This window comes from Carettochelys insculpta, chromosome 28 (assembly GCF_033958435.1).
Source record: "Carettochelys insculpta isolate YL-2023 chromosome 28, ASM3395843v1, whole genome shotgun sequence".
NCBI lineage: Eukaryota > Metazoa > Chordata > Testudines > Carettochelyidae > Carettochelys > Carettochelys insculpta.
The window spans coordinates 3,459,226-3,485,240 of record NC_134164.1 but is presented as its reverse complement, the minus strand read 5'-3'; the positions used below and the strand labels follow the sequence as shown (position 1 = coordinate 3,485,240).

The 26,015-nt window shown below is 43.0% G+C and overlaps 1 protein-coding gene across 2 annotated transcripts in view; it reads left to right on the top strand.

Moving 5' to 3' along the window:
- FBXL20 (F-box and leucine rich repeat protein 20) overlaps window positions 1-26,015 on the top strand; it is a 72,056-nt gene that overhangs the window by 20,748 nt on the left and 25,293 nt on the right. For both annotated transcript variants that reach the window (XM_074978768.1, XM_074978769.1), the window contains 5 exons: window positions 3,100-3,161; window positions 15,521-15,575; window positions 20,655-20,729; window positions 23,690-23,784; window positions 24,310-24,378. In XM_074978768.1, the coding sequence (XP_074834869.1) occupies window positions 3,100-3,161; window positions 15,521-15,575; window positions 20,655-20,729; window positions 23,690-23,784; window positions 24,310-24,378 (356 nt within the window). The remainder of the gene's footprint in view (window positions 1-3,099; window positions 3,162-15,520; window positions 15,576-20,654; window positions 20,730-23,689; window positions 23,785-24,309; window positions 24,379-26,015) is intronic.

Below are 26,015 nucleotides of genomic sequence, written 5' to 3'. Positions count from 1 at the left end.
TTCTATAGGGCAGTTCTGATAACGTGCTTGTGATGGTGGTATGTACATTACTTTTATATATGAAAAGAAACCCATATTCCAGTGGACTTTGATTTACAGATCACCTTCTTCATTTCCTTTCTCTCGATATGAATACCTACCTAAGAGCCCACATATATGCAACATGATTTATTGTGTTAAAATGTTATATGCATCAGGACAGTATGGAGTCTTTCTGATCTACTGTAATTTTCAGAGGTTTTTCCTTACTTCGCTTTTTATGTTTCAGAAAATAGATGTAGCCTATTTTTAGGATTTCTACTGTCTCTCTTTTTAACTCTTAATCTGATCCTCTGTCAGCAGAGGAATGACTTACCTGGCGGTGTGTTAAAACTTGTTTTATTTGCTTTGATTCTGTATAACCAGGTTGGTTTATTGAAGCCCTCTTAATCAGATAATAAGAATCAATTTTTCTCTGAATGTAACTTCACTGCTTATCAGTCACTTACAGATACCTAGCCATTCTTTTTTGCATTTGGGGAGAGAGGTTAGAAACCTTGTTACTGAATTAAACTTGTCAGGTTTGGTATAACACTGTTTATGGAAATATGGTGCAGTATTACTGTATAATAGGTATGGAAAACTTATATGCTTGAGATGGGAAGACAGAGCAACAAGGCCATACACACCAGCGATCTTTGTAGGTATTTTTAATGGTCTCTCCCACAGGTTTAAGTGGATTTTTCAACATACAGAAGTGCTAAGTTGTCGAATACTTGCAGCTCCTTCATGAGTCCCCATGAGATTCTGCCCTCCTGCCTTCCTTATAAAATTTGTTGGTAATTAGTTTGGATAATTTGCTTCTCATTTAGCCAGTGAGGTGGTTTTAAAACTTGAAAAGCTGTTCAGAGAGCCCCTCCTGTGAATTAGCAGACTGCTGTGTCATTGAGTGATTTTTAGTGCGTGCATATGTACATACAAACTCTTGCTTGAGTGACAGTGGAGAGGAATGTAGTGTTCTTCCTGAGTCCTGTCTTCCCTCTTGCAGACCCTTTAAGCCATATTTGTGGTCGTGATCCTGTGGGGAAGCAGGCACTGCTGGTGATTTTTCTTCCACGCTTACAAAAGCTGTTCCTTTATCTTTTCACTGCAATTGTATAGGAAGTATTGGTGGTGCCCTTTTAGCCAGGCTTCTGGGCTGCAGTCAATACCTCCTCCTCATCTGCTCTCCTTGATCTGTCTTTTTTTGTCAACGGAACAAAGCCACCACACACCCTTCATCAGTTACCGTTTCCTGTAGGTGGTGGCTCCCTGAGTGCCGCATTGTTGCCTTTCTTTCCAGTTTTTCTCCCAAAACTATGAACACAAGGGTGTCTGGTGTAATATTCCATTTTTCTCTTTCTATGTAAATGCCTGTACTTTGATGCATCTTCACTTCACTTTCTCTGGATCCATCCCAACTCTGAGGCCCTCACTTGCTCCTTTTCACTAGACTGGCACAAAGCAGGGGCCTCTGGTTGTGGGGGAATGGAGCCAATGGATTCAGTGTGTTTGAGGTGAAGGATGCAGGCTCCAAGAGGGTATGTGTGTGCAAAAGGGGGCTCGGGGTTGGGACGGGGGGGTTGGGATGTGGGCTCTGGGTGTCACTCACATTTTGGTGGAGTGTTGTACTTAAAAGAATTATGCAGGATCTTTTTCAGGACAATACAGCAAACTGCCACATTTCCTAGTAATACATATGAGATACTACACTAACATATGTGCGCACACATAAAAATACACTGTCTTGTTACCAGCTAGCTGCTCCCCCTAATCTCACTGATGAGGTGAATTAGATGGGGGAGAGGTGGAGCCAGGCTTCTGCCAATCAGGATCAGTATTCTGATGTCAACAAGTTAAAAAACCTGGGGTCTTTCTGCTTGACACCTTAGATTTTTAGTAGCTTCCCTCTCATGCAAATCTTTACTAGTCAGTCGTCATATGCATATGCAGTTAGTCATCTGTGGTTCTGCCTTCTGGGTGTTGCCTTAATGCTGCCACACACATCTTCAAAGAGGGTATTTTGAATTCGCCTCCAAAGAAGGTGCTTGCTTCTGACTCCCAAGGCCATCAGCATGTCTGATCTTAGTGAGCCTGTTTGACAGGACTTTGTATCTTTGGGTTTGGCTTCTGTCCCCTCTCCAGCTGTTGCACCCCCAAACAGCTGCTCACCTTCCATGCCTTACTCATCCACACCTCATTCATTCAATAGGGCAAACAACTCAAAGGGGAGACATCTGTTCTAGTACAAAGACCAATTTTCTTCGCCTTAACTATTCTTAGGGTCTGTAACATTTATACCGAGGCTTAATATAAAGTTTCTATGTAAAAAGACATAATACAAAGTTATGTGAAAATGTTAGTTATTGAAGATGCTTAATGCAGAGATTTATCTTCAGGAATCGGGGTCCCCTTGGAAGCAGAGACATGTTCCTCGGCTCCTAAGCATGGGACTGGCCAGACAGCTCTGTGCACCCGCTGCATCTGCCCACAGCCACTGCCCCCTCAGTTCCCATTGGCTGAGTTTCCTGGCCAACAGTTGCCACACAGAGAGCGCTTAGGGGTGGGGTTAGTGCGTGAAACCAGCCTGGCCCTCCCTCACTTAAGTGCCTGAGGTGCATGTCACAGTTGCACAGACGCCCAGAAGAGCAAGCTAGGTTGTCTACCAGCACCATGTCAACTATACTTTTCATGGGGAGCCAGCAGGATCCCTTTTCAACTGTGCGTTCTGGTCTAAAACCGGACACTTGGCAATCCTTCTGTTGTGATCAGCTGCTCCTTCATACTGTAAGTTTCAGCCTGCAGCACCCTACAAGACCAGTTTATGATTAATCCCTCTATCAACCCACAAAGCACTTTTGGCCGAATTGAGCAAAAGTACATTGAGCATAAAATGCCAATCACACATTGATAGTGCCCACTCTAAGGACTAGAGAATTTAAGTGACGTTCAAGAGTTTACTGGCCCTGTCTGTGCAGTTGAAATTGTCTTGTTAAACAGCAGTTTTGCTCCCAGAAGTAATGGTTTATCATGAACATACAGGGTAGCTAAATGGTTTAAACTGTTTATTTTTGTTTGCAGATGTTCTCAAATAATGATGAAGCTGTGATCAACAAAAAACTTCCGAAAGAACTGCTGCTTCGGTAAGCTGCCTTCCCATTTGCAAAACTGGAGAATTTCTGTGTAGCTTTTTATAAGCAATAGCTAATTTAGCTGGTTCATTCATAAATTATGAGCTTGGATTGCGTCAATTATAAAGCGATAAACAAACACCAGGCTGATCAAAGGGTTGCATTAGCAACAGTTTATGCTAAATATTTTGTTGATGCCTTTTATGTCTTTGTGCAATGTTTAATGAATTGCTAGTCACCTGTTTTCCAAAGATGAAAAAGTATATGTGAAAAGGCCTTTAATTAGAATAAGTGCTAGGTAGAGGCTAATATCGGTACGGTCCAAAATAGGACCCTCTGCTTATATTCATTTTGTTAAAGTGAAATGTTCCACTTGGGGGGAGAGGGGGCGGGGAGAGAACCACACAGCTTTCTTCCCCAAAAAACTTTAAATGTGGCAAACTATTGGAAGATGCCCAGGTTCTCACTTGAGCACTTTTAGTTGCAGTTGCTGTAAATAGGACCTGAGTGATCAGCATCTCCTGGGATGGGACTCCTGTCATGGCATTGTAGAATCTAGCTTGTGTTTAGTATCTCAATCTGTTCCTTACACTGTGTAAATTTATCCTCACGTTTACTACAGAAGTGCAAGCTTAAAGCAATATAAGTGGCAGCAGTTTTTCAAATATGGGGGAAAAAATACAATTTTTTTTCTCCTTTTTAACATCTCTTCTTTTCCTCAGACTAGAGCATAGCTTGTAGAGAATAGTAGCTGTAAGTCATTACTGAGGATCTGAATTAACATGAGCAGACTTCTTGAAATGGGTATAAATATTGCTCGGTGGTATTCAAGATTTAAGTTAATAAGTCTTTGGAGGTGAGCCCTGGCCTCTGAAAATAGGACTAGCCTGTTTAAAATAAAATTAATATAGGTAATCAGCTATTGTGGGATGCTTATTACTTTTCACGGTGCCCCATTAGTTGGAGACAGCTGATGTGTAAAGCTTTCAAAAACACCTAGGTGATTTCAATGAAAGTCATTGGGATGTGTACTCAAGTCACTTAGATGCTCTGATAAAAATTAGATATCTCGTCCCCATCTCTGCGTAGTGTCCAAGAGTAATTCACTCACCTCCCTTAAAGGATGATGTCTGTTTTTTACTGACCACAGATTGAGACACGCCCGCCATTCAAAGCACCGACTTGTCTACGCTGGATCTTGGTCACGTCATTTGAGTTTTCATAGGTGACTTGTATTGAGAATCACTTTTCTGCAGTCATCTCCACAGACACCTCAAACCTGCATAATACCGCAGTATATCCTGGTCTGCAAAAGCTAGTCATTCTAGCAAATGTTTGATACCCAGAACAGCAAGGAGGATATAAGGTTTAAAGTTTTTTGAATTGGCAGTGTATGCCCTTAGCAAATGACAGTCCCTGTGCCAAAAAATTTACAGGAATAAAAGACAAGCCACAATAGGGCTACGTCTGCACTAGCCCACAACTTTGAAATGGCCACGCAAATGGCCGTTTCGAAAAGGACCCCCGTCTGGATGAGCCGCACACTAGCAAGCTGCATCAATTTCGATGTGCCTGGCTGCCAGCATTCTAATGAGGTGCTGAATATGTATTTCAGCGCTTTATTAGTAAATTTCGAAAGGACCCTGGCAACGTCGAAATCCCCTTATTCCTAACAGCAGATAGGAATATGGGGATTTCGAAGTTACCAGGGTCCTTTTCAAAAGGACCCCCATCTGGATGAGCTGCACGGCAGCGAGAGGCATCAATTTCGAAGTGCCGCGGCTACCAGCATTCTAATGAGGCGCTGAATATGTATTTCAGCACTTCATTAGTAAACTTCAAAATGGCCATTTACATGGCTATTTTGAAGTTTTGGGCTAGTGTAGACATGGCTTAGGTGTATGAGATAAGCAGGAAGATGAAGAGGCTGGGATAACAAATACGGGATGCCTTATCACAGACTAGCTGTATGGACAGTTCTTAGTCAATTACCGGGTATGGCATGGGAATGAGTGTGGATGAATGGTGACCAACTGTGGCATCGTTGGCACAGCAAAGGCAGATGTTATCCCTCACAGTAAAATAAATGGATGTGTAGTAGCGTGGAAACAGATTTTAAAGGGTTTTGAGAAGACAAGATCTGTCTGCTTCACTGGAAGAGGCAGCTCCTGTGAAGGAAGTTAGAAGGGATGTCACAGGCTAGAAAGCAGCATTTGAATGTTCTTGGTGGGCGGCGGGGGAGGAATGGATGTTGCAAGGATCAAGGCCAGAAGGGAACAGAGGTCAGAACTTGGATGAGATTTCTGACACCGTGGTCAATATAGAAAGGTCTCATAGGAGCCAGTAGACCCTTTCACAACTAAGGAATCGGTTGCCACTGGATGTTAGACTAGAAGTTTATCCCAGATCTGAGGAGGAAAAGCTTTTTTCCGTCTATGATCATGTCTACTGGGGTATTTTTTGTGCTCACAAAGATATTTCCACTTGTGTGAGTCAGTGGAAGCAATAGTGCAGGCAAAGGTCCCAGGGCTGGATATATATTTTAGTATGGGAAGAGTACTAGTCGTACACCCCTTCATATCATTTGTCTTTGGTATGTACCAATGAATTATGTTTGTGTTCAGGATTATGCTAAACTTTGTTTTAAAAAGGAATAAAGAGCATGAATTTATAAAAGCTTAAATTCAGCTCTCCAAAACCTTACTTATGGAGTCTACTTGTTTGCATTCTGTGAAAATTAATTAGTGCAGATTAACAGTACAGCCTTTGAAAGAGACTTGGATACATCCATATAGGGGGCTCTCCTGTAAATGAATGTGATTGTCCACAAAACAAAGGTGTGGGGAGGCGGTGTGTGTGTGTGTGAGTAACTCTGTTGGATAACTTCTTGTTCCCCAGTTTGGTCATTCTGGGGATGATATTAAGATCTTGTGTATAGCTGAGAAGTGGAAAACTTACAGTTGAGCCCTTTCAGTTGTGGGGAGTGCAAAGTGGGCAGGCTGTAGGCCTTTACATCCACACCATGTAGAAATCTGCATGACTTCGTTATCATTCTCTCATCCTGCCTAGCTATGGAGGTTTTTGGTCATTTTACATCTTCAGATCCTCTTTATCTAAACCCTTTTTGAATACATAGGAATGGATTTGTTGCCCTTTCTACAGATAAGGAAATGGAGACACACATTAAAAAATCATTTGCTTAGACAGAGCTGGGATTTAGAAATTTTCCAAACTGAAAATAAGCCTTAATTTTGAATAGTGAGTAATTAACCATTGGAATAATTTACCAAGGTTAATTTTTAAATCTAGATGGCAACTTTTTCTAATAGATGTGCTCTATGAACTATTTTTGAGGAAGTTCTGGGACTGTTGTACATACAGGAGGTCAGACTAGGTGATCACCATGGTTTCTTCTGGGCTTAGTGTTTGTGATTTCCCCCTCTTCCATGCTATACTTCATTTGAACTTCGAGAGAGGCAAGTCTTCTAAATGCCAGTCTTCTGAGTGGGAGATTTTAAACCAATAGCTAATCAGTTCTGCTATGGCTACATGGCCCACAATATTTTTGGAAATAGTGACTTAACACTTGCATTCTGAGAGTTTATCCTTATTAAGCTTCTTGTATCGTGTAATTATCAACGTGTATGACCTTGCTATAAAGAGTTCCCTTCAAATTCTAGAGTTTGCCCCAAATATTTTTGTATTATAGTAGTGCCTAAGGACCCCACTGTGCAAATATACAAGAAGAGACAGCAATTTCCGGAAGAGTTTACCATCTAAATAGAAAAGACAGCTTACAGGGTGGAGGAGAAGGATCTGACGTAAAGTAGGTTAGCACTCTGAAGCCATGCTAGTTTCATGATTTTGTGCTTGTTTTTAAATTTTTGCTGCGTGTAGCTTTGGGAGAGGATTCTTTCAGGAGACAAAGGTAGAGGTCACATTTAAAGCTTGGCTAGGAAATGAGGATTAGGGAGGGTGGGAAGTAAAGCTGGAGGAAAGAGATTGTAAAGCAAGGGGCAGGAGAGATTGGAGTGAACAGCCAATCAGCAAAAGGGGAAGAATATCCACAACAAACGCTGTTTTAAAAGTACAACACTCGTTTCCCACCAACCCCCATTCTGATGTCCGAGTCCGTATGTCCCCACTTCAGCTGCTTGTCTCAGCTTCTGCCCATCTGAATCTCAGGCTACTCCTGGTAGGTTTTGTCCCCATGTTTCTGTGGGTGGAGTGGTTTGGGATGACATGGAACCTCTGCACCAAAAGTGCACAGGGTCTCTGCACAGATCTGAATCCGTGGAGCATTAGGGTTCAGGTACTCAGACTAGGTCACTGCTCCTCTTCCCCTCCCCCACATGATATTGCTGTACCTGCTGCAGCTGCTTCTCTCTTCTGCTGTCAGTGGAGTTTCTAGGGGCTAACACCTTTTTTAAAAAAAGTACATTTCTAAAAAAGCCAAACCATCAAAAGGTGGAATTCAGTTCATCTCCTGCTCATTCCTGCAGCACTGCCAACTTGTACTTGGACACTGTTCAGTTGCTTGGTTTGTGTAGCAATGAATTTAAAAGCTCCCACTCTGAGACAGGCCAAGAGCTGGCTTACTGACTGAAAGGTGAATTCATGTTTCATTTTGGCACTAGTTGTGGTTGATTTAGACATCTGTTTTGCCAGAATAGCTGAATGCCAGTAGTTTCTGTACTATCTAACATGATGGCATCAATAGACCATTGAGAAGGGGACATTCATACATTAAGGCAATTTGCTAGTTGACTTCTGAATGTAGGCCAAATTCCATGTGGAAGAGTTTTTTCTTAGAGAAATGGTAATATCTACTAGTTTCCCAAAGTATTTTTATTCCTCAAATATATATTTCCCTGGCTTGGTTGTCTTATCCTAAAGGAATTTGCCTTTTCCAAATTGGTCTACAGTAAAGTCAGTCAGCTTTAAAGTTCTCTCCTGTTTCCTGGTTTGATTGCCTTTTCATTCTGTGCCCGCTTTGCTGCCCAAAATCTCCTTCCTTCAGAACACCACGCAGTAGCTGTGCGTCCACCTCCATGTTGACTTCTCCTTTGGTAGCTCTAATTCTGCTCTAAATGAGTGAAGAGCAGAAACATAATTGACTGGTTTACCAATGAGAGGTGCAGCAAATTATAGGCTGTCCTTACTTAGTCAAGCCACAGGAAGCAAATTAATAGGAAGAGGACAAAGCTTGACTGTGTGCCAGAAGCTGGGAAAGGGTGGCACAGGATGGATCACTTGATGATTCCCTGTTTTTAGTTTATTCCCTCTTGGGCACCTGGCATTGGCTACTGTCAGAAGAAAGGGTACTGGGCTAGATGAACCTTTGGTCTGTTGCAGTATGGCAATTCTTACGACTTGAATAGTGCTTCACTGGGTTTTAGGTCAAGGCCATAAATCGGATTACTGTCTTTTTACAACTGTATACCTTTAAAAGTCCCATGCAGCTCACCTTAAAGCCAAAGATAAAATTCTCAGTGGTGCAAGGGTAAATGATGGTGGTGATGGAAGAGAGTAAAGAATCTCTTAGAAAATCCAGACTGGATCTGAAGAAGTTGGATGTACAGAAAAGTGCTGGACACTTCTTCATAGAATACATAGTGGGTAGTTGCCTTGCTGTAGACTGTGCTAGGATGTCCAGAGTAGGCTGTATCCTGCCCTTTCACAGAAGTTTTTTTCTGGAGGCCTGTGTCATACTGTTGTTGAGGAATCTCTCCTATTATAAAAGGAGAGGCATCTGTCCCTCCCTGGCCAGGTTCCAGGAGCTGCTGGCGGAGCTCTGTGCCCCGGCCAGCTCCCAGTCCCAGGGCTTACAGTGTTCCCACAGGTCCCTGGGACTGGAGCTGCTGACTTCTAGCCCCGGAGCTGCTGGGGTTCCCCCAGCCCTGCCTGGATCCCTGTGGCTGGAGCTGCCAGGTGGTGGGGTGGGGGACAGGGATTGCACAGTGGCATGAGCCTTGGCCTGCTAAGACCAGGGTTGTGAGTTCAATCCTTGAGGAAGCTATTTAGGGATCTGGGCCAAATAGATGTCAGGGGTGGTGCCTGGTGCTCCCAAGAGGGCAGGGGACTGGACTAGATGACCTCCCAAGGTCCTTCTGGTTCTATGAGATGTGTGTCTCCGTATATTTATTTAATGCTAGATGATATTGACCTCCCATGGTTTGGCAAATTTGTTTGGCACCAGTCAGGTCCCATGGATGCCAGACTAGAGAGGCTCAAGCTATAATATTAAATAACCTGCTGATTTTTTTTAAACCAGTTTATCAGAGTTAGATTTCAAGTGATAGCTATCTTTCTTAGCCCAGTAAATAGCAACGTAAAGCTGTACGTTGTAGTAGAAGGATGCTTTGTGCAACATTTTTATGCTCTGAGGCATATCCTCCAAAGTAATCTGGAACAACGCCAAGAGTTGGCTTTTTTTTTAGTCAACAAACGTTGCTATATTTAGTCTCAAGGAAGGACTAGATAGGTCTCTTCCAAACTTCTGAGAGCACAGAATGTTTTCCTGTTGTAAATTCTCTTTTTAAGCAGTCATGGGATAGTAACAAAAATGTTTTTTTTACATTTGCAAGTAGGGTTGTATTATCTGTGCTTGGGGTTTGGGGCTTTGTCTCTGCTCTGCACGCTATGTAATTCAGATGTGGGACAGAGAAGCCCATTATTAGTGATGACCCATCCTGTGTGTCTGTCGGAGGAGAGAGAGCCTGTTTCATCATTGCCTAGCCACGCAGGGCAACTTCCCCCCACCCAGCAGTTTCTTTGAGGAGAAAAGCCTGTCCTTGGAGTTACCTTGGAAAAACTAACTTCAGGCCATTCAATCTATGGGATATTGTGTGCTCCTGTGCTCACTTCAGGTTTTTTTTTCTTTTTTTTTTAATTGTGAGGTTCTACAGGCAGGAGCCAAGTTCTGAAAGAGCCAAAGTACACAGCAGAATAGCGACTGCTAAAATGGTATTAATTGTAGTCCCATTCTGCTGAGTCATTCTTTGGTATCTGTGAGAAAAGACTAGGGAAAAAGTAGTGCAAACAACATTGAAGTCTTTTTTCACTTTTTCTAAAGTGATATAATTAGCTATATTTAAAAGCATGATTTTAAATTCATTGTCTTCCATTAAGTCATTGTCAGACACGCTCCCAAGCAAGGAGTCTAGCTAGGGCAGTAGAAAACTAGGCAAGAAGAGTGCAAGGAGTTTATTAAGGGAGGTGTAGCAGGAGAGATGAAAAGTAAGATTAGGAACCCTGTAATCTAAGTATATTGAACTATGTAGTTGGACTTTCAGGATCAGGAAATTTGTGTTAAATTTTGAGTGTATTCTGTCCTTAGAGGAGTATCTCCAGGGGACAGGGGAAATTGTCTGCTCTGCTAGCATCCTCTGTCTTGGGGAGGGGAATTTCTGTTGCAGGAATGTGTGTTAATGGCTTGGAATTTCTGTGGAGGAGAAATAATTATATTTGTGGAAAGTGAGTTTGCCTGGTGACTTAGTTGTGTTTCTGTTCCTGTAAAGATACTTGTGCTTCATGTAATAAGAATCCAGAGAGACAATTAGAGTATATCCTTGCTTTCAACATGCTCATAGTCTTCACATAAGCTGATACATTGTCTGCTGTCATTATAAAACAACATTTAATCGGAGGGAAGATATTTATGTGCTGAGGATTTATTAGAAGTTTTCAGACAGGGTGTTCTGAGAAGCCAGGATTGGAGCCAGCGCGGTGTGTAGTAATGAAGCATACATTAGGATCAGAAAATGAGGTTCAGGGAGAAATAGTTGTACTGTGTATTCTTTCAGTGTGCTGGTATGGATCATACTGCAGGTGTGCATGGGTGCTGTGCACATGAGATGGATTTTTTTTTTTCTGATTAGCGGAGTTCATTGCCTATATCACTTCCTGCTTCTGTTAAACGCATAAAGTAGGAAGCGACATGCACACTTCCTTCAGTTGCCTTTGCTTGTGGCAGTGAGACAAAACTGCGAAGGAACTGAGGGAAGGTTGCCTGTCCTCCATGCTCTGGGATGGGTGCCTGGGGCAGCTCGGAATGATATGCTGACCCAAGAGATCTGCTGTGAAAAAAGATTTCTCGTGCTCTCTGATGTCTTGAAGTATCACAGTCACTGTAGAATAAGTAACTTCTTTCTTTTCTCATCCTCCTGGGAACTGGATGCTAAAAGGATATTTGCAGTGGTCCCAGCATAGAAGAGACAAGGTGGATGAAGCAATTTGCTTGTTTTTTTAAATTGGACTGGCTTCTGTTTGTAAAAGGGACATGCTTTTAAGCTTCACAGAGCTCTTCCTCAGGTCTAGGGAAGGTAACCAGTGTGTCCAAGCTAAATACAGGGTGGGGCAGATTGTTAAGCATAAGCATCACTGAGGCATGACAATAATTAGCTTTGAATGAGGTGGCAGATGTCTGTCTACACAACTGCCAATACGTGTGGAAAAGCCTGTTTATATCAATGGCAGTCCAGATGACTGTGCTCTGCAGTGTTTCCTCCATGCCGGGTGGAAATGATGCTGGCTTGCAGAAAACAGATGAATTATGGGATGTCAAGAGGGGAGTCATGGGAGTTTTAGTTTGACCTCAAGCCTCAGAGTTCCAGTTAGCATTTCATAATGCATGCAGACAAATCATAGATGATGCAGAATGCAGTGGCAGAACGTTGCACCATGCGATACGTGCCCAGAATGCTGTGTGGTTATTTAACAAAAATAAAAAGCTCAGAGTTAGTGGATGTGATGATTCACAAGGGAAGTAGCTTAAACCAGCATAAATAAAGCTGTGTGGAAGCACTCATTTGCTGTAGTTATAGCAGGGGAAATGCACTGAAAAATATTCTCCTTGGAGACAAGGCCTTAAATTCTGTGTTTTGAAAACACTCAGTGCTCTGCTGTTGGCTTTTTGTTCTGTCACACCCATGCTGTGCTCCCCACTCTCTGGGAACGGGTGACTTAAGAACTAGTGCAGTGTTGTGCTCCAGAGGTCACAAGGTTAATGAAAATAGGGTTTGCAATCCTATGTTCTACAGCAAAGCTACACAAAGTGGCTAATGAGGGTGGCCCTTCAGCACATTGACAAATGACACCTCTAGGAAGGCACATGTCTGGGAATTCTTTTTTGTCTGTCTTAATGAAAAAGGAAGGCACATGTCTGGGAATTCTTTTTTGTCTGTCTTAATGAAAAGTGGATGTGATAAATAGCTCACTTCCTTACAAGGCTGTCAGCAGACATGCCTCCACCGATGAGGTCAACATTTTTCATACTTTTGATAAAGCAATTTGTAACATATCATGTCGTTCCCTCTGGGCCAGTCTCCCCGTCTGGAAAACTGCAAACCCCCCATGGCTTTGCTGTTGACAGACCACCTTGTGCAAATAACTGTACTACTTTAGAATATAAAGTATGCTCATTAATGTTCCTACACTGACGTGTCCAGCTGTTGTGTTGGCAGCAGGAGCCTTGATAACTCCTCCTCAGCTGTGGTGTAAAGTGGAATTGGTCAGCAGTGCATGTTTGGTCATTGTTTTAAGTGCCTTTTCCTCCCAGCTTTACCACTGCCTTTATGCTCTTTATTCTCTGCATCTGTCCCAGACTGCCAATGCGTTACACAGCTAATATAAAAGAGTTTCAGTAACACATTAGCCAAGCCACTGAATGCAGCCAACTGGTGCCTCAGTCAGGCTCCCAGCCTGCCCCGCCCCCACAAGCAGCTCAGAGCTGCTGGCTGTGGGGTCCTCTTTTCGCTGAACAGCTGTGAGCTGGGGGAGAGGCTTTGTGCACTGCCCCCTACCCCCAGCAAAATCTTGCAACTCCCATTGGTCAGCTTCTGGCCATTGGGACCTGCCTGTTTGAAGAACAAACAGCACTCGGCCTCCCCCTCTCTCTCTCCCCTTGGGCTTGCAAGTGCTGCTCTGAGCCACTTGTCAGGACATGGAAGGCAGGGAACTTGCTTGGCTGCTGGCCAGGAGTTGGCCAGATAAGCGTCTCCTGGACAGAACTTGCCTCTTGCATGCCATCCTGCCCTCCTCTCAGCTCTCTGCCCCCTTTACTCTCCTGTCCCCCTCACCCCATATACAGTAAACCCTCAAAATGCAGGATTGAGTTGCGCTTAACTTGCATTCAGATGAGTTAAGCAGAACTCCAAATCCCATGGCCCCCAAAGCCCCAATTCAACCCCCTGGCTTGCCCCCCGCATACGTGGCTCTGATTCAAACACACCCTGAGCATGTGGCTCCCGTTCAAACCCCCTGTGTCTGGCTCCAGCTCACCCCTCCCCGCCACAGAGCCAGCCTTTGCTTGCGGGACCCAGGAAATTGACCAGCCATGAGCTGGCCAGTTTCCCAGCCCTGCAAGCTGCAGGGAAAGGAACCAAGCTCCTTGCCACTCTGGTGGTCAGGAAACTGACAGCAACCCACTTTCCCGTCTCCCCTCCACTTGGCACAAACCTTCAAGGCACGCTGCAGTTCCTGGAACGCAACCCCTGCATAACTCAAGGTTTTGCTGTATCCCAAACCTTCTGCTCCTCATCCTCTAACCATATCTTCTTTCAGACCCTGCAGCCCAATCAACTGCCCCAGATCACACAACCCCTTCTTGCCCTAAGTCACAACCCAAACTCCTACACCCAGTCCCCTGCTCTGTCACAACCCCTTCCTTCACCCAAGCTCCCTCCCAGATCTCTCACTGCACCCTGTCCCTTACCCCAAGTTCCCATCTGCACCTCCTCCATTGGTATGGTGGAAGAGTGCAGCTCTTGACACCTCATCAAATTCTTGGAGGGGCCCGCCATCACAAATCATTGCCCATACTTGCTGTAAATAATTAACTGTCAGAGTAATGGAACAAAATAGCTTATCCCCTGAGCCCTAAGAAAATGCATGTTCTCTTTTTTCTAAAACTTTTCAACTTCAAATATCCACATAAATTTCATATATGCCTGAGTATGTGAACTCTTCTCTGAACTAAATCCTTGTGTTATCCCCACAACAAACTGTTGACCTTGATAGATTTTGTTTCATATTTGCCATCAAAAGTGTTAAATCTATTTTTGATCTCCTTCCTAATCTTGCTGTTCACATATCTTATTCCAAGTTGCAAACAATGTTAGTTAACTACAGTAAACTCTCAAAATGTGTAATACATTTGCATTAATACAAGTTAAGTGCAACCGAAAATCCTGCTCTCCTCAGCCCCGCTTATCACCCATGCAGAGCTCCGGCTCACCTCCATCCCCTGCCTCCCTTGCAGCCCTAACCCACCCCAGGCTTAATCTCCCCCCGACTCCCCCCCGAGGGCGACCATATCTCCCTGTCCCAAATATGAGAGAGGGAGATATCGGGCGGGAGGGGAAGGAGTGGCTCTTGCTGGCTGCACCACCCCCCCGGGGAGCTAGTGCCCTAGACCCAGGGAAGCAGCGGCCACAGGTGTTCCCAGCCCCAGGGAAGCAGTGAGCACTCCCAGCCCCTGGGAAGCGGTGGCCGTGAGCACTCCTCTGGGGAAAAGCTGTCCCCCCACTTACACGAAATTCAGGGTACACGAGGCTGCGTTGGAGTGCAACCGTTGTATAAATCAAGAGTCTAATTTCCTTCAGAGCTCAAGTGGATTAGGTTTGTTGTTTGTATCTGCTTAAATGGCTGGAGACTAGAGAAACTGAGCCCAGTGAAAAATAAGAGTGACATTGTGCTTCTAGGATTCCGAAAAATAGGACAAGAAGAGTATATGGACGACTGTGCACCAAACTAGTTGTGACACTTAAGAGTGCCCTCATGTAAGGGGATGACATTCCTTGTAGCAATCTACCCAGCTCACTCCCAACATGTGAGTTATACAGGCATATACTAACAAACTCATCTGACTTTATGCAGACTGCATTGACCTTCAGCTTCAAAGCAAGATATTCTTTCCACCTCCTCCTTGGGCATGAGGATGGCAGTGCTTTTAGTTTTTCTTGTGTTAAAGATAAAAGAATTTTTCACTGGTAAACAGATTTTGTACCAGTGTTCTCTTGTGTTGAACTGTAACCATGTATCCTGCTATTTCCGTAGCTAATTGAACATTTTTGACTGCTGAGCTACAAGGTTAGCAGTCAGCGTCTGTTTTGATAAATCGTTCCATTTACTCTGTCAGCAAATACTAAAAGGTACAAGATTAAATATTTCATAGCAGTCCAATATCTGGGACTCTCCTTTCATGTGCTAACTGCTTGGTCTGCACTTTTATTTGCAGTCAAGCTTTCATCTGATTACAAAGAAGTTCCCTATTTTCAAGTTTTTTTTCAAAGCTTTCTATGTTCTTTTTATTTTGGATCCAAATAACCAAATAACTTTTAAAAAAAAAAGTTTCTTTGTTTTCTTTGCAGAATATTCTCTTTTCTGGATGTGGTCACTCTGTGTCGTTGTGCTCAGGTTTCCAGGGTAAGAATCTGTGTCGCTTAATCTATCAGCACTATTTCTCTTATTCTGACTCTGACATTTCCAGATTTCCCTTTATCTGAGATTGAGAAGTACACGCCAGAAAGTACGTCCCATTGGGAAGTACATGCCAGAAAATTGTTCAGTGTGTCTCAGCTATGTGTATATATTCTCCTTGTTCCACAATTAACCTAGTGATGCTGAGAGTTTTCTGATATTTACCACAGCAGTGCGGGGGTTTGAATATTCAAATGCAGATTGGACCTTTCTGGTCTGGCACTCTTGGGACCTGAGCGGCCCTGAAGGAGGGAGTTTGCTGGACCCAGGGAGGTGAGGCCACTCTGAGCTGCTCAGCGATGGCCAGCAAGGCTCCCTGCTCACGGCAGCCAACGGCTTCACATCCAGGGCTGGTTGGTCTCCCTGCCCTGGACCAGCGTGCAAATGTGTGAGCGGGCACACAACTGTTCCCATTCATGTCAGCTAAATTGTTTTTAAACGAATTGTGTCAATGTTTGTGAGGGTTAATACAGAGGTACCATGTTTGTGAATTAACTTTAAAACTGTGAAGAGAGCCTGATGCACAGATAATGTTCTGCTCCAGTGTAGCCAATGCAAATAGAGATGGAAGAGGAACTGAGTATTTCATTCAGCGTTTAACTGCTAAAGTAATTTGTAACTTGATGCAACTCAGCAAACATAGTTCGACTCGAGATTCCTTGGTGGAAAGGAGATGTGCAATATCCACTAACCCAAGTGCCTGTTCAACAGTAGCTGCTAGACTTGTTTCATGGCTTTTGTCCAGAATTTCTGGTTTTTATCTAGCTATAATCTAACCAGACACATACCTTGTTCACAGAAAAGTTACCACAATGAATCCTATAAATTAGTCATGTTCTAAATGCTTTATACATACATATTTGGTCTCTGGAGTCCCTAGTATATTGAAATGATCTTACTGGCCAATCCCCGTATCAGCTGACTCTGTAGGCAAAGTTGAATAATATTGGGTCCACTTGACCATAAGCTGTCTTTGCTTATTGCTTGCTTTTATTCTTGGTAGCCCTAAGTAATACAAAAACTATATTATAAATTGTTTTTCTTTGCGATGGAACACCCTGTCTAGTTCTCACACAGGATGATCAAAGTCATGGATTGTTTGAACCCTGCTAGATTTTTATACTAAGATATCTTCATTTGTCCAAAGGAGTAACTGTAGCTATTAACTGGCTTACATTGGCTTCCAAAGGCATTTACCCCCCTTGTCTCTTATTTCCATTTGTCATACACTTGCCTTTGCATAGGATACTGCTTAACACACTGGAGCTCAGAAACACAGATGACATACAGTACTGCCTTTTCATACAGAAATTTTGCTTAATCTAGCCCGGGGTGGGCAATAATTTTTGATGTGGATTTGCCACTCCCAGAATCTGATATGTGGTCAGTGGCTGCACTCTTCCATGATATTGATGGAGGAGGTGCGGGGTCTGAGATGGAGGTTAGGTGCAGAAGGGAGCTTGGGGTCAGGGTGTATGGCACAGAGATACACACTGGCCCCAGTAGCTGGCTGCTTTGAGCAGTGTGTGGGTGACACAATAGGCAGGGAGCCTGCCTGAGGGTCCCACTGGGCGATGGGATATTGGTGGCTTACAGTATTGTGACAGGCCAGATCTGGCCTCGGGCTATATTTTCCCACCCCTGGAATAGCCTGCATGTAAACGTAAGCTATGCTTACTGGATGACACATACGTTTGCTGTGCACCATGAATTAAGTCCACTGGCGCATTTCTTTTCCACCTCCTGTTTTCCTGAAAATAAAAGTAATTAAACAGAAAAACTGGACACAGGAGCAATATCCTGCTTTAGGTGTTAGATTAACAAATCAGAACTCCATTGTGGGTCCATTGGCCACCGTAAACTGCACCCCCTTGTTCCTGTAACAAGCAATGTTTCATCATACTGTAGTGGTAAGTTCAGTGCATGGCTTGTGTATTATAAATGGAGTGAATGCAGAATTACAGGTGTTATGCGAGCATAACTTTATATTTCCTCGTTTTTGTGTATTTAAGGCTGTAATCATAACATTGCTTTATTTAATAAACACACACATTGGCCTCCAGTTACTACTTCTCACTCATAGGTAAATAATACACATTTAAATCACTTTTTAAAGTGAACAAAAGCAGTTGTGGTGCTAGAGAAATATTTTGCAAAGTGCATTTTATTAAAGAGGTGAAATTTGAACAATGGATCGTACTTCAGGGGTTCTGCATATTCCTGCTTGTGGATTATGGCATCCCTGGCATTGTACAACCTTGTCCTTAGGGGAAACAGTAGACACCTTGCTCAAAGCCACCTACTTGCCCTACTCTTGATAAGGGAGTGCACCTCCCATCTGCCTCAGTTCCTGTGTAAACAGAACTCATCTTTGTGTCCTTGGTGTGGCTGCTGTGTGCTTGTCTCCTCACCCACCCTAACTTTTTTTTGGTAGTTAGCATAACATAGGAGAGCACACATTCTTGTCCTGGTCATTCTGGGGCTCCTCACCTGGAATCCTAACCCCATCTTGGAATATCTACCCTCATAAGGGCTTCACAAAATGCATGTTCTGCTTGGCAGCCATACTAGAGCGTGACTCCTGTGGCCTGTGCCTTCTCTTTCTCTGTGCCACTCTCCCAGTAACCCAGTGTGCAGTTTGCTGGGCCAGCATTGCTCCTTGCATGTCTGTCCCTTTTACTCATAGTTTTGACTGGAGTAACACCTCTCTGTAAAAATGTGCCTCACCAATTGGCCTTTCTATGGCAGGAATTGTTCCATTGAATGCCTGACTGTCACACCCAAAGGTTTATGAAGAGTGGTTATCTGTGCATAGACAACAGTCTAAGATGTCCGTCTCCACCTCTTTCAGACCCCCAGAATGTCAGATTTGCTTCTGGGCCTCTCTTAACTGCCTCTCTGAATGTATCATACACCTGCATAGTCAAAGAACGTAACTGCATGAGGCCATGGTTTACCTACGTTTCCCAATCCCTTGGAGAAAAGGAACTGACAGTAGGAGCCAGTCTTTTATAGTCCAAAGATTGCTCATCTGTTGCACAGTTTCACAATTATGGCTTCACTGGGCTTGGACTTCCTGGAATTGTCACTTCTTGTCCTGGACAAAAGGAGTGTTGGTGTCATGCCCTCATTCTGTCTTCATAGCATTGTGCTGCACGGCTGATACTGGAGTTATACATGTGTTCAGCAAAAATGTTCCAACTTGTTTTGGGAGATGAAGACTTCTCTTGCCCTAGCATCCAGAATTGAGGCTTGTTTGGCAAGTCTGCTTTCCTTGTTTAGCTGGAACTGTGCAGCCTCTTCCTGGGGGTTGTACTGCTTGCTAAACTCCCACAAGTGGGACAATGCAGAGGCCACTTGAAGAAAAAATGAAGGTAGTTTGCTTATAAGAAATCCTCAAGAGGAGCCTCTCTTCATACTCTGACAGCCTTCAAATCTCAGTTTAGGAATCCTGAATTAGTGGAATAAATGGTGTGGGGTGGTAGGTTAGGGCCATTTCCCCCTTTCAGTTCCTTGGAAGCCTCCGTGGGGAAAGATTTAAGTGGCTACAAAGAACACTGCTTTCCAAAAGTATCTGCAAGGATATGTGACTATGCAGAAGCTTATCTTGAAATACTCCGGCTAGAGGTAAGTAACTTAACTGGCTGAGAATAATGTGTACTCTAAAAATAGTCTCAGTTGCTACAGTGAGACGGCTGCTATAAAGATAAACCATAACATGAAAAAAATTCAGTATCTGATTTTGAATGTAAGGGCTCTGTCCTTGACCTACCTCTTTCTTATTGGCTGTTGCAGCATGTATGATATAGATATATCTGTTCTTGGCCCTTTTTACTGGCTATGTACATTAAAAACAGACATATTACCTTAATTCTGAATATTCTTAGTTTTCACATTTTAAGTCATTTCTGCACTAACCCCTTTCAGCTTCTTTTGTTGTTAAATAAAACATGTTTGTTGGCATGCAGAAATTATAAATACTGTCCATTGTGCACTGACTGACTGTGCTTATATCAGTGCTCCACATCCCTTCCAAAATCGCAGTTATAAATATGCTGTTGAAACCCGTGTGTATGACCTAGTGACTGGTAATTTTCAGGCTGGAGCCCACATGAGCAAACTATATCTTTGCTTGTGACTTTTCACCATTCTCCTTTGTTGCTGTTGCTAGTATGTGGAGCTGGTGTTTGTTTCCTTTTTTGCGTCACCTCATCTTCTGCTTGATGTGACAGTGATGGCGTGTCGTGCGTATGACCCTGGATCAGTTCCTTGGGACTCAGCTGTCGCAAGTCCAGCATTGGGAAGTGACGGAAGAATTGATGGAAGGATGGGAAATCAGGGAACTCCAAAGGCTGGCAATTGAGCACAGCTGTCGCTGAGGAAGCAAAAGTGCCAGAAAAAGATGTAGGGAGTGGTCTGTTTAGAGCAGATCAAGTAGGAGTCAGGTAGTCGGGGCTCTATTCCTGGCTATGCCACTGACTCACTGTGACCTTGTCAAGTCACCTGAATATCTACAGCTTGCACTGCCATCATGAAATCTCTGGATGGTCCACAACTCTAAAATCAACCTGTGAGCCTCTGCCTGTTTTTCCCTCTGTGAAACACAGAACATGATACAGACTTCGCATGCATTGAAGCCTAATGTTTGTAAAATTCCTTGAGGTCCATGTTACTGCTATATATCTCTTCCAGTTATAAAGCTCCTTTCCAAAAACCAAATAAAGCCTCCCCCCGGTGTGTGGGGTCCAGAAATGGAAATGTAATTTATGTTCAGATAGTATCAGTGACCCTTTGTCTGTCTAAAGTGTTCAGTGATAAATGGGAAATTAAGAGCACACTGTGTAGGTGAGGTAGGTCTTGTCTGAATTGATATTGCTGACCTAAGGCTTTTTGGTCAGTTGCAGTAGTTATGTGGTGCTTTTTCACTTGACATAATTTTGTTCCTGGAAGGAACTACTAGTATCTAGATTCCCACTGGATTTTTTTTCATATTACTCATGCACTGACATTTTTTCCCCAATAAAGGCATGGAATGTCCTGGCCCTGGATGGCAGTAACTGGCAGCGAATTGACCTGTTCGATTTCCAGAGGGATATTGAGGTATAATTAAGTGACATACAAACCCATTTTTCTTGTTTAAAATGTAATTACACTATGGAATAGATTAATACTCCCAGCATAGCCCTCTCCACCTTCCCTGGAGATAGAAATCATTAATTTCAGTTCTTCTTAGCATCAGGGAGTCTTTATACTTCTGGCAATTCATTCAGCTTTTGAAAATGGACAGAGTAACTGTACCAGTACTAATGTTTGTGTGTGTACAGGTATATTATTATTTTAAAGAAGCAGTTTTTTGTTTACTGAGAGTTGAAATAACTGGAGTACATATGTTCTTTTGATTAAATATATTTCTTGTAAGCATTGGTCTAGATTTTTTTTCTCCCTCGCTACATAAACAAGTATGTATCTAGTGTACTTGCACTTAAGACATTGGGGTTTTTTTGTCTTGTTTTTGTTTTTTTAATTCCTCCTCATAGCCTGTCCTGTCAGTTTTCCTTTGTTGGAAATGGAAACACAAACCTGGAAGATGAGATTTCCAGTTCTGAGTTAGTTCTAAAAGCTGTACCTCTGTGGGTGGGAATACCTTGTAACTTTGGATAAATCTGTTAAAAGTGAACTGTGGAGCCCACATAGGAAATAACTTTGTGCCTCATGTTGTCATACTGTTCTGAAAATTAACGTCCCTGTATTCTGCCTGGCTGCATTTAAAAACAAAACCCCACTAAACTAAACCAAACCAAACCCCGTATCAGATTGTCACATCCTTATTAAAAATGGTGTTTTTTGAGGCTGGGAAGAGGAGAGCAGCATTGTAGTTCAACACAAACTGAAAGTGTGAGATTTGGTTTGTTGGATGTTCTGGTGGAAGCTGTAAGTTACACAGCGTTTGTGGACAGAAGTGTTTCAGTGCTTCTCTGCTAGGCAGCTCTAAGCATTTCATAGTCATAAAGGAGCTGCCCTCTTAATGTTGTGGCAAATTGCACACCCAAAAACTTTCGTCTAAAGGCTCATTTGTGTTTGGCAAGTGTCCTGAGAGTTCTGAAGGAGAGAGACAAGTGTGGCCTGCTCTCTCTAGCAAGTGCTTCTTAAGGCACCTGCCTGTTCCTTGAGGGCAAAAGTAAAACTGAGAGCATTCCTAGTTCTCTGCTGGGATCAGACTTTACTTTCGCACAGGTGCAGGGAGACCATCGACATTGCCCTGATCCACAGGAAAAGCAGAAAATGAGGAAAGAAATTTTTAGCTGTGCTGCCTTATCTAGACTATGTAAGAAGAGGAGAGTAATGTTGTGAATTTAAACTAGACTTCTTGAGCAGTTTTACATGGATTTAAAGTCTCCCTATTCTTATCTGGGTGTACTAAATACATATTTGTCCATTAGCGTTGACTTAGATGATGCAAAATGCTGCTGTTCCCTCTCCTAAAAGGATATTCTCAGCTCCTTATGTCTTAAATGCTGTATGTCTTCAGGAAGGTAACAACAAGAAGTCTTGTGGTACCTTATAGACTAACAGATATTTTGGAGCATGAGCTTTCGTGGGCAAAGACCCGCTTCATCAAGGGTCACTGACGCATCTGATGAAGTGGATCTTTGCCCACGAAAGCTCATGCTCCAAAATATCTGTTAGTCTATAAGGTGCCACAAGACTTTTTGCTGTTCTCGAAGCTACAGACTAACACTAACTAACATGGCTACCTCTCTGATTCAGGAAGGTAAACTCCTAAAAGCTTCATGCTTTCTTTCAAACAGATCTGAGTTCTCTGTAATCCCAAACACATTCACAGCTATAGTGAAGCCACTGGGGGCCTATATAAACATATATATGGTTTAAAATTCTTTAACTTTCCTCTTAACTGCAGCACTGGATTTATCTTTCCTCTCTTAGCCATTGTAGCACTTTGGCAGCACATCATAGCTGCAGTTGGCATTCCAAGAGTAGCTTTATTTCAGAGAGCCTTAAGGAAGGTAAATGTGAGGGCTTCATCACGTTGACAGCCCTCATAGATGATGCCAATATTCTGTAGCTACTCTAACATTCAAATGCATTTTTGGTTTGCAATGGATTAAAATTTCATAAGACAAACTTTTTGTGGCTAACACTTAAAAGTGATTTTTCCATTCTCCAACAAGAAGAGGAGGAGAATAAATATTACGGGACTTTTAAATCAGTGTGTGCTGATATCACAGTGGCTATTAGCCAGGATGGGTAGGAATGGTGTCCCTAGCTTCTGACAAACAGAGGCTGGAAATGGGTGGCAGGGAAGGGATCACTTGATGATTGCCTGTTCTGTTTGTTCCTCTGGAGCATCCTGGCATTGGCCACTGTCAAAAAGCAGGATACTGGGCTAGGTGGACCTTTGGTCTGACCCAGTATGTCCACTCTTATGATGGAGTTGTATAGTCTGTCACTCCTCTCCTTGGTCATCATCCAGAGGAGATGACCTTGTAGAAAATTCATGGTTTCCCTGGGGCTTCTGGGGAGAGAGCTCATGTGAAATATGACAAACTGTATTCCTCCAGGTATCCAAGAGGAAAATTGAAATGCTGCCTCTGTGAGAGAAGAACGTTCCCCAGTGCTATTAATCTCCATTCTGCCCCCTCAAAACAAAAATCTGTACACCTTTCATGACAGCACATGCCTGTTAAAAACCCTCATTGGGGTAGTGTTTTTGTGATATGTTGCATTTCTTCAGCAGTAATGCTTCAGCCATCTCTTGGAAGGTCTTTTGTACTGCCCTGTAGTTCTGACTCCTGGGGATTTTTCTAGTGCTTACCCTCAGCTGCCTTCCTTTAGTTTTAGGTAATTGTTCTTGTCCATTTTTAGAGGTTGAATCAGTCAGTTTTGTATTGGTGCCTTGATGGTAATTGTTTGCTCAGAGCTCTTATCCTTAGAATAATATACAAAATGTTTTTATCTAGAGTTTTAAATTTAACTTTTTAAAAAAGAGATTGTGGAAACAAAAGTTACATCAGTGGAATTCTTTTCCTGTATTTTTACAGGGTCGAGTAGTGGAGAATATCTCTAAAAGATGCGGGGGTTTCTTGCGAAAGCTAAGCCTGCGTGGGTGTCTAGGAGTTGGAGACAATGCATTAAGGTAGTGGTATGGCTTCTTCCCACCCCTAACTATGAAGCAAAGAATGGTTCTTTCTGCACCTCAAGGAGCTGGAATGTTGATCCACTCAAACATGCTAGAGTGAGACCAGTAATAAATATGTATCCAAAATATTTGCTTCAGTAAACGATGAACAATAAGCATATCATTTGTGCTTGAAATATAAGCCTTTTTTCTTAGTCCTCCTTAAAAATAGTGGAGTAGACTCAACCTGATGGTGTTGCAATATTGGGGGGGGGGGGTTTGGCTTTGTTCCCTATTCCTGGGCTGAGAGAGTGCCAAAGAGAAGAGACAGGTAACACCTCATTATTGCTCTGCATTGCCCTTTAAGCCCAGCGTTTAGTAGCCTGTTTGTTTGTTTGTCCTTGAGAGATGCATCTGTGTTAAAGGCTGGTGGGGAGGATAAACTATTTGCCCAAGATAAATAGTGCCTGTGGTTTTAAATTATTTCTGTAATATTGAGAATAAAGCATCTGTTTCAAAAACATGTTGTTTTTTCCAATGAAGGACATTTGCACAGAACTGCAGAAATATTGAAGTATTGAACCTAAATGGCTGCACCAAGATCACAGATACGTAAGTAACAAGTGTTTGTTGGGGCAATGTTGGAATATTAACCCTGGAAATTATTAATGTACGTGAACTCTGTCTCAAATTAGTGAAAGCAAGTGGTTCCAAATTCTTCTCTTTTGTCCTACCCCATTATCTTAGTTTTGTCTTCTAAATGGTATGAGTAAGGGGTCTACTTCCAGTTGGTATGACTTGTCATGGTCTGATAAAAATTTGAAGCCATCAGGAAGCCTCTTACTTCGAGTGGCTCACTTGTTATTTTCAAGACAGATGATCATATCAGATGGCTGACATAAAGGGGAAAACGTAGTTGAAGAAATCATTCTTTTGAGGCAGGTATGACTCATGCAGAAAGGGCTGCTAAAGTGTCCACTTTAGAACAGTAAGGCTTGCTCCGAAGTGGAACAGAATAGCAATGTTCTCCTTGCTCTTCCAGGTCAGAATTTATGGAGACTGCAATGTCTCTGCACGTTGAGCAGCTACAGTTGTTAATTTATGGGGCTTGTGCTCATCTGCCACCTCTCATATACTTCAAGCAGCTCTGATTCCCCTTAAAAGGAGTCTGTCTTCTAAATTCCAGTGTCTGGAGGTTCCCCTCCCTTTTTTCATGTTGGTGTTTTGGCTTGGGGTTTTTTGTGGGGCTGGGATGATGGAGGACTATGTGGCGGGGGGTCATGGCTTTGCAGTTTTATTCTCATGGATCTCTGAGGAACCCCAGTATGAAAAGACTACCTACCTGTCTTGCTGTAAGGGGCCCTCTCTTTTTGAAGACATTGCTGAGAGGCATTACTCCAGAAAGTCGGGGGGGTGAGGAGGAAGTTCCCCACAGTTTACTTATGCACAATAGTCCTGACCAGGAAGAAATTAGGGCATGTATTTTAAGAAGGTTCCTTTTGCAAAAAGAATTGGTAACAATCAACCTGCCTGTACATAAACCCTGACTTCCTTTAATAAATGCTATGAGTGTGTATAGTTTGGTTAATACTTCGTTATCCAAGGACCTCAGATGTCATCAGTAAAATGTGTGAGAGCTGTGTTAATGATGTACCTCAAATCATATTTCCACATTGCTGAGCGCAGACGGTTGAGTTTTTGTGCCTTTTCCATTAATTCTACATAGTTTTGAGATTTTTTTTCCTGTGAAGAGCTGTTCAGATATGCTTTATAGTGTGTAGATTGCCTTGAAATAGGCATGTATCAAAGTTTTATCTAGTTTCTCTGCCACTTGCGCTATCTTCCTGTTAAGTTCTCCTTGTAACTCACAATAACATCACTTACTACATTGTAAGATCCCTGTGTTTCCTAGAGTAGCCATATATGAGGGGCTGAGACAGGGAAGAACCATGTTATATGTGTGCTCTTTCTCCGCTTAGTGACCTGTAGATTCTACATCTAAAAGTACAGCTCTTTCTCAAAATGAAAGTGTGAATGTGTCCCGGGGTCTGTTCATCCCTAGTCTCCGAGGGTGGAGCAATAATGCAATAGCCCCACCGTCGTGTCCCTGAGGTCATGTCCAGCAATCCAATTGCCTGGCCTGGTACTAGAGTCAAAGTCAATACTCATCAGCCCCTAGGCGTAGGGCAGTGTGGTCCACTGTCTAGAGTCGAAAACGTGGTAGTGTGGCCCAGTGGACTGTACCCTGT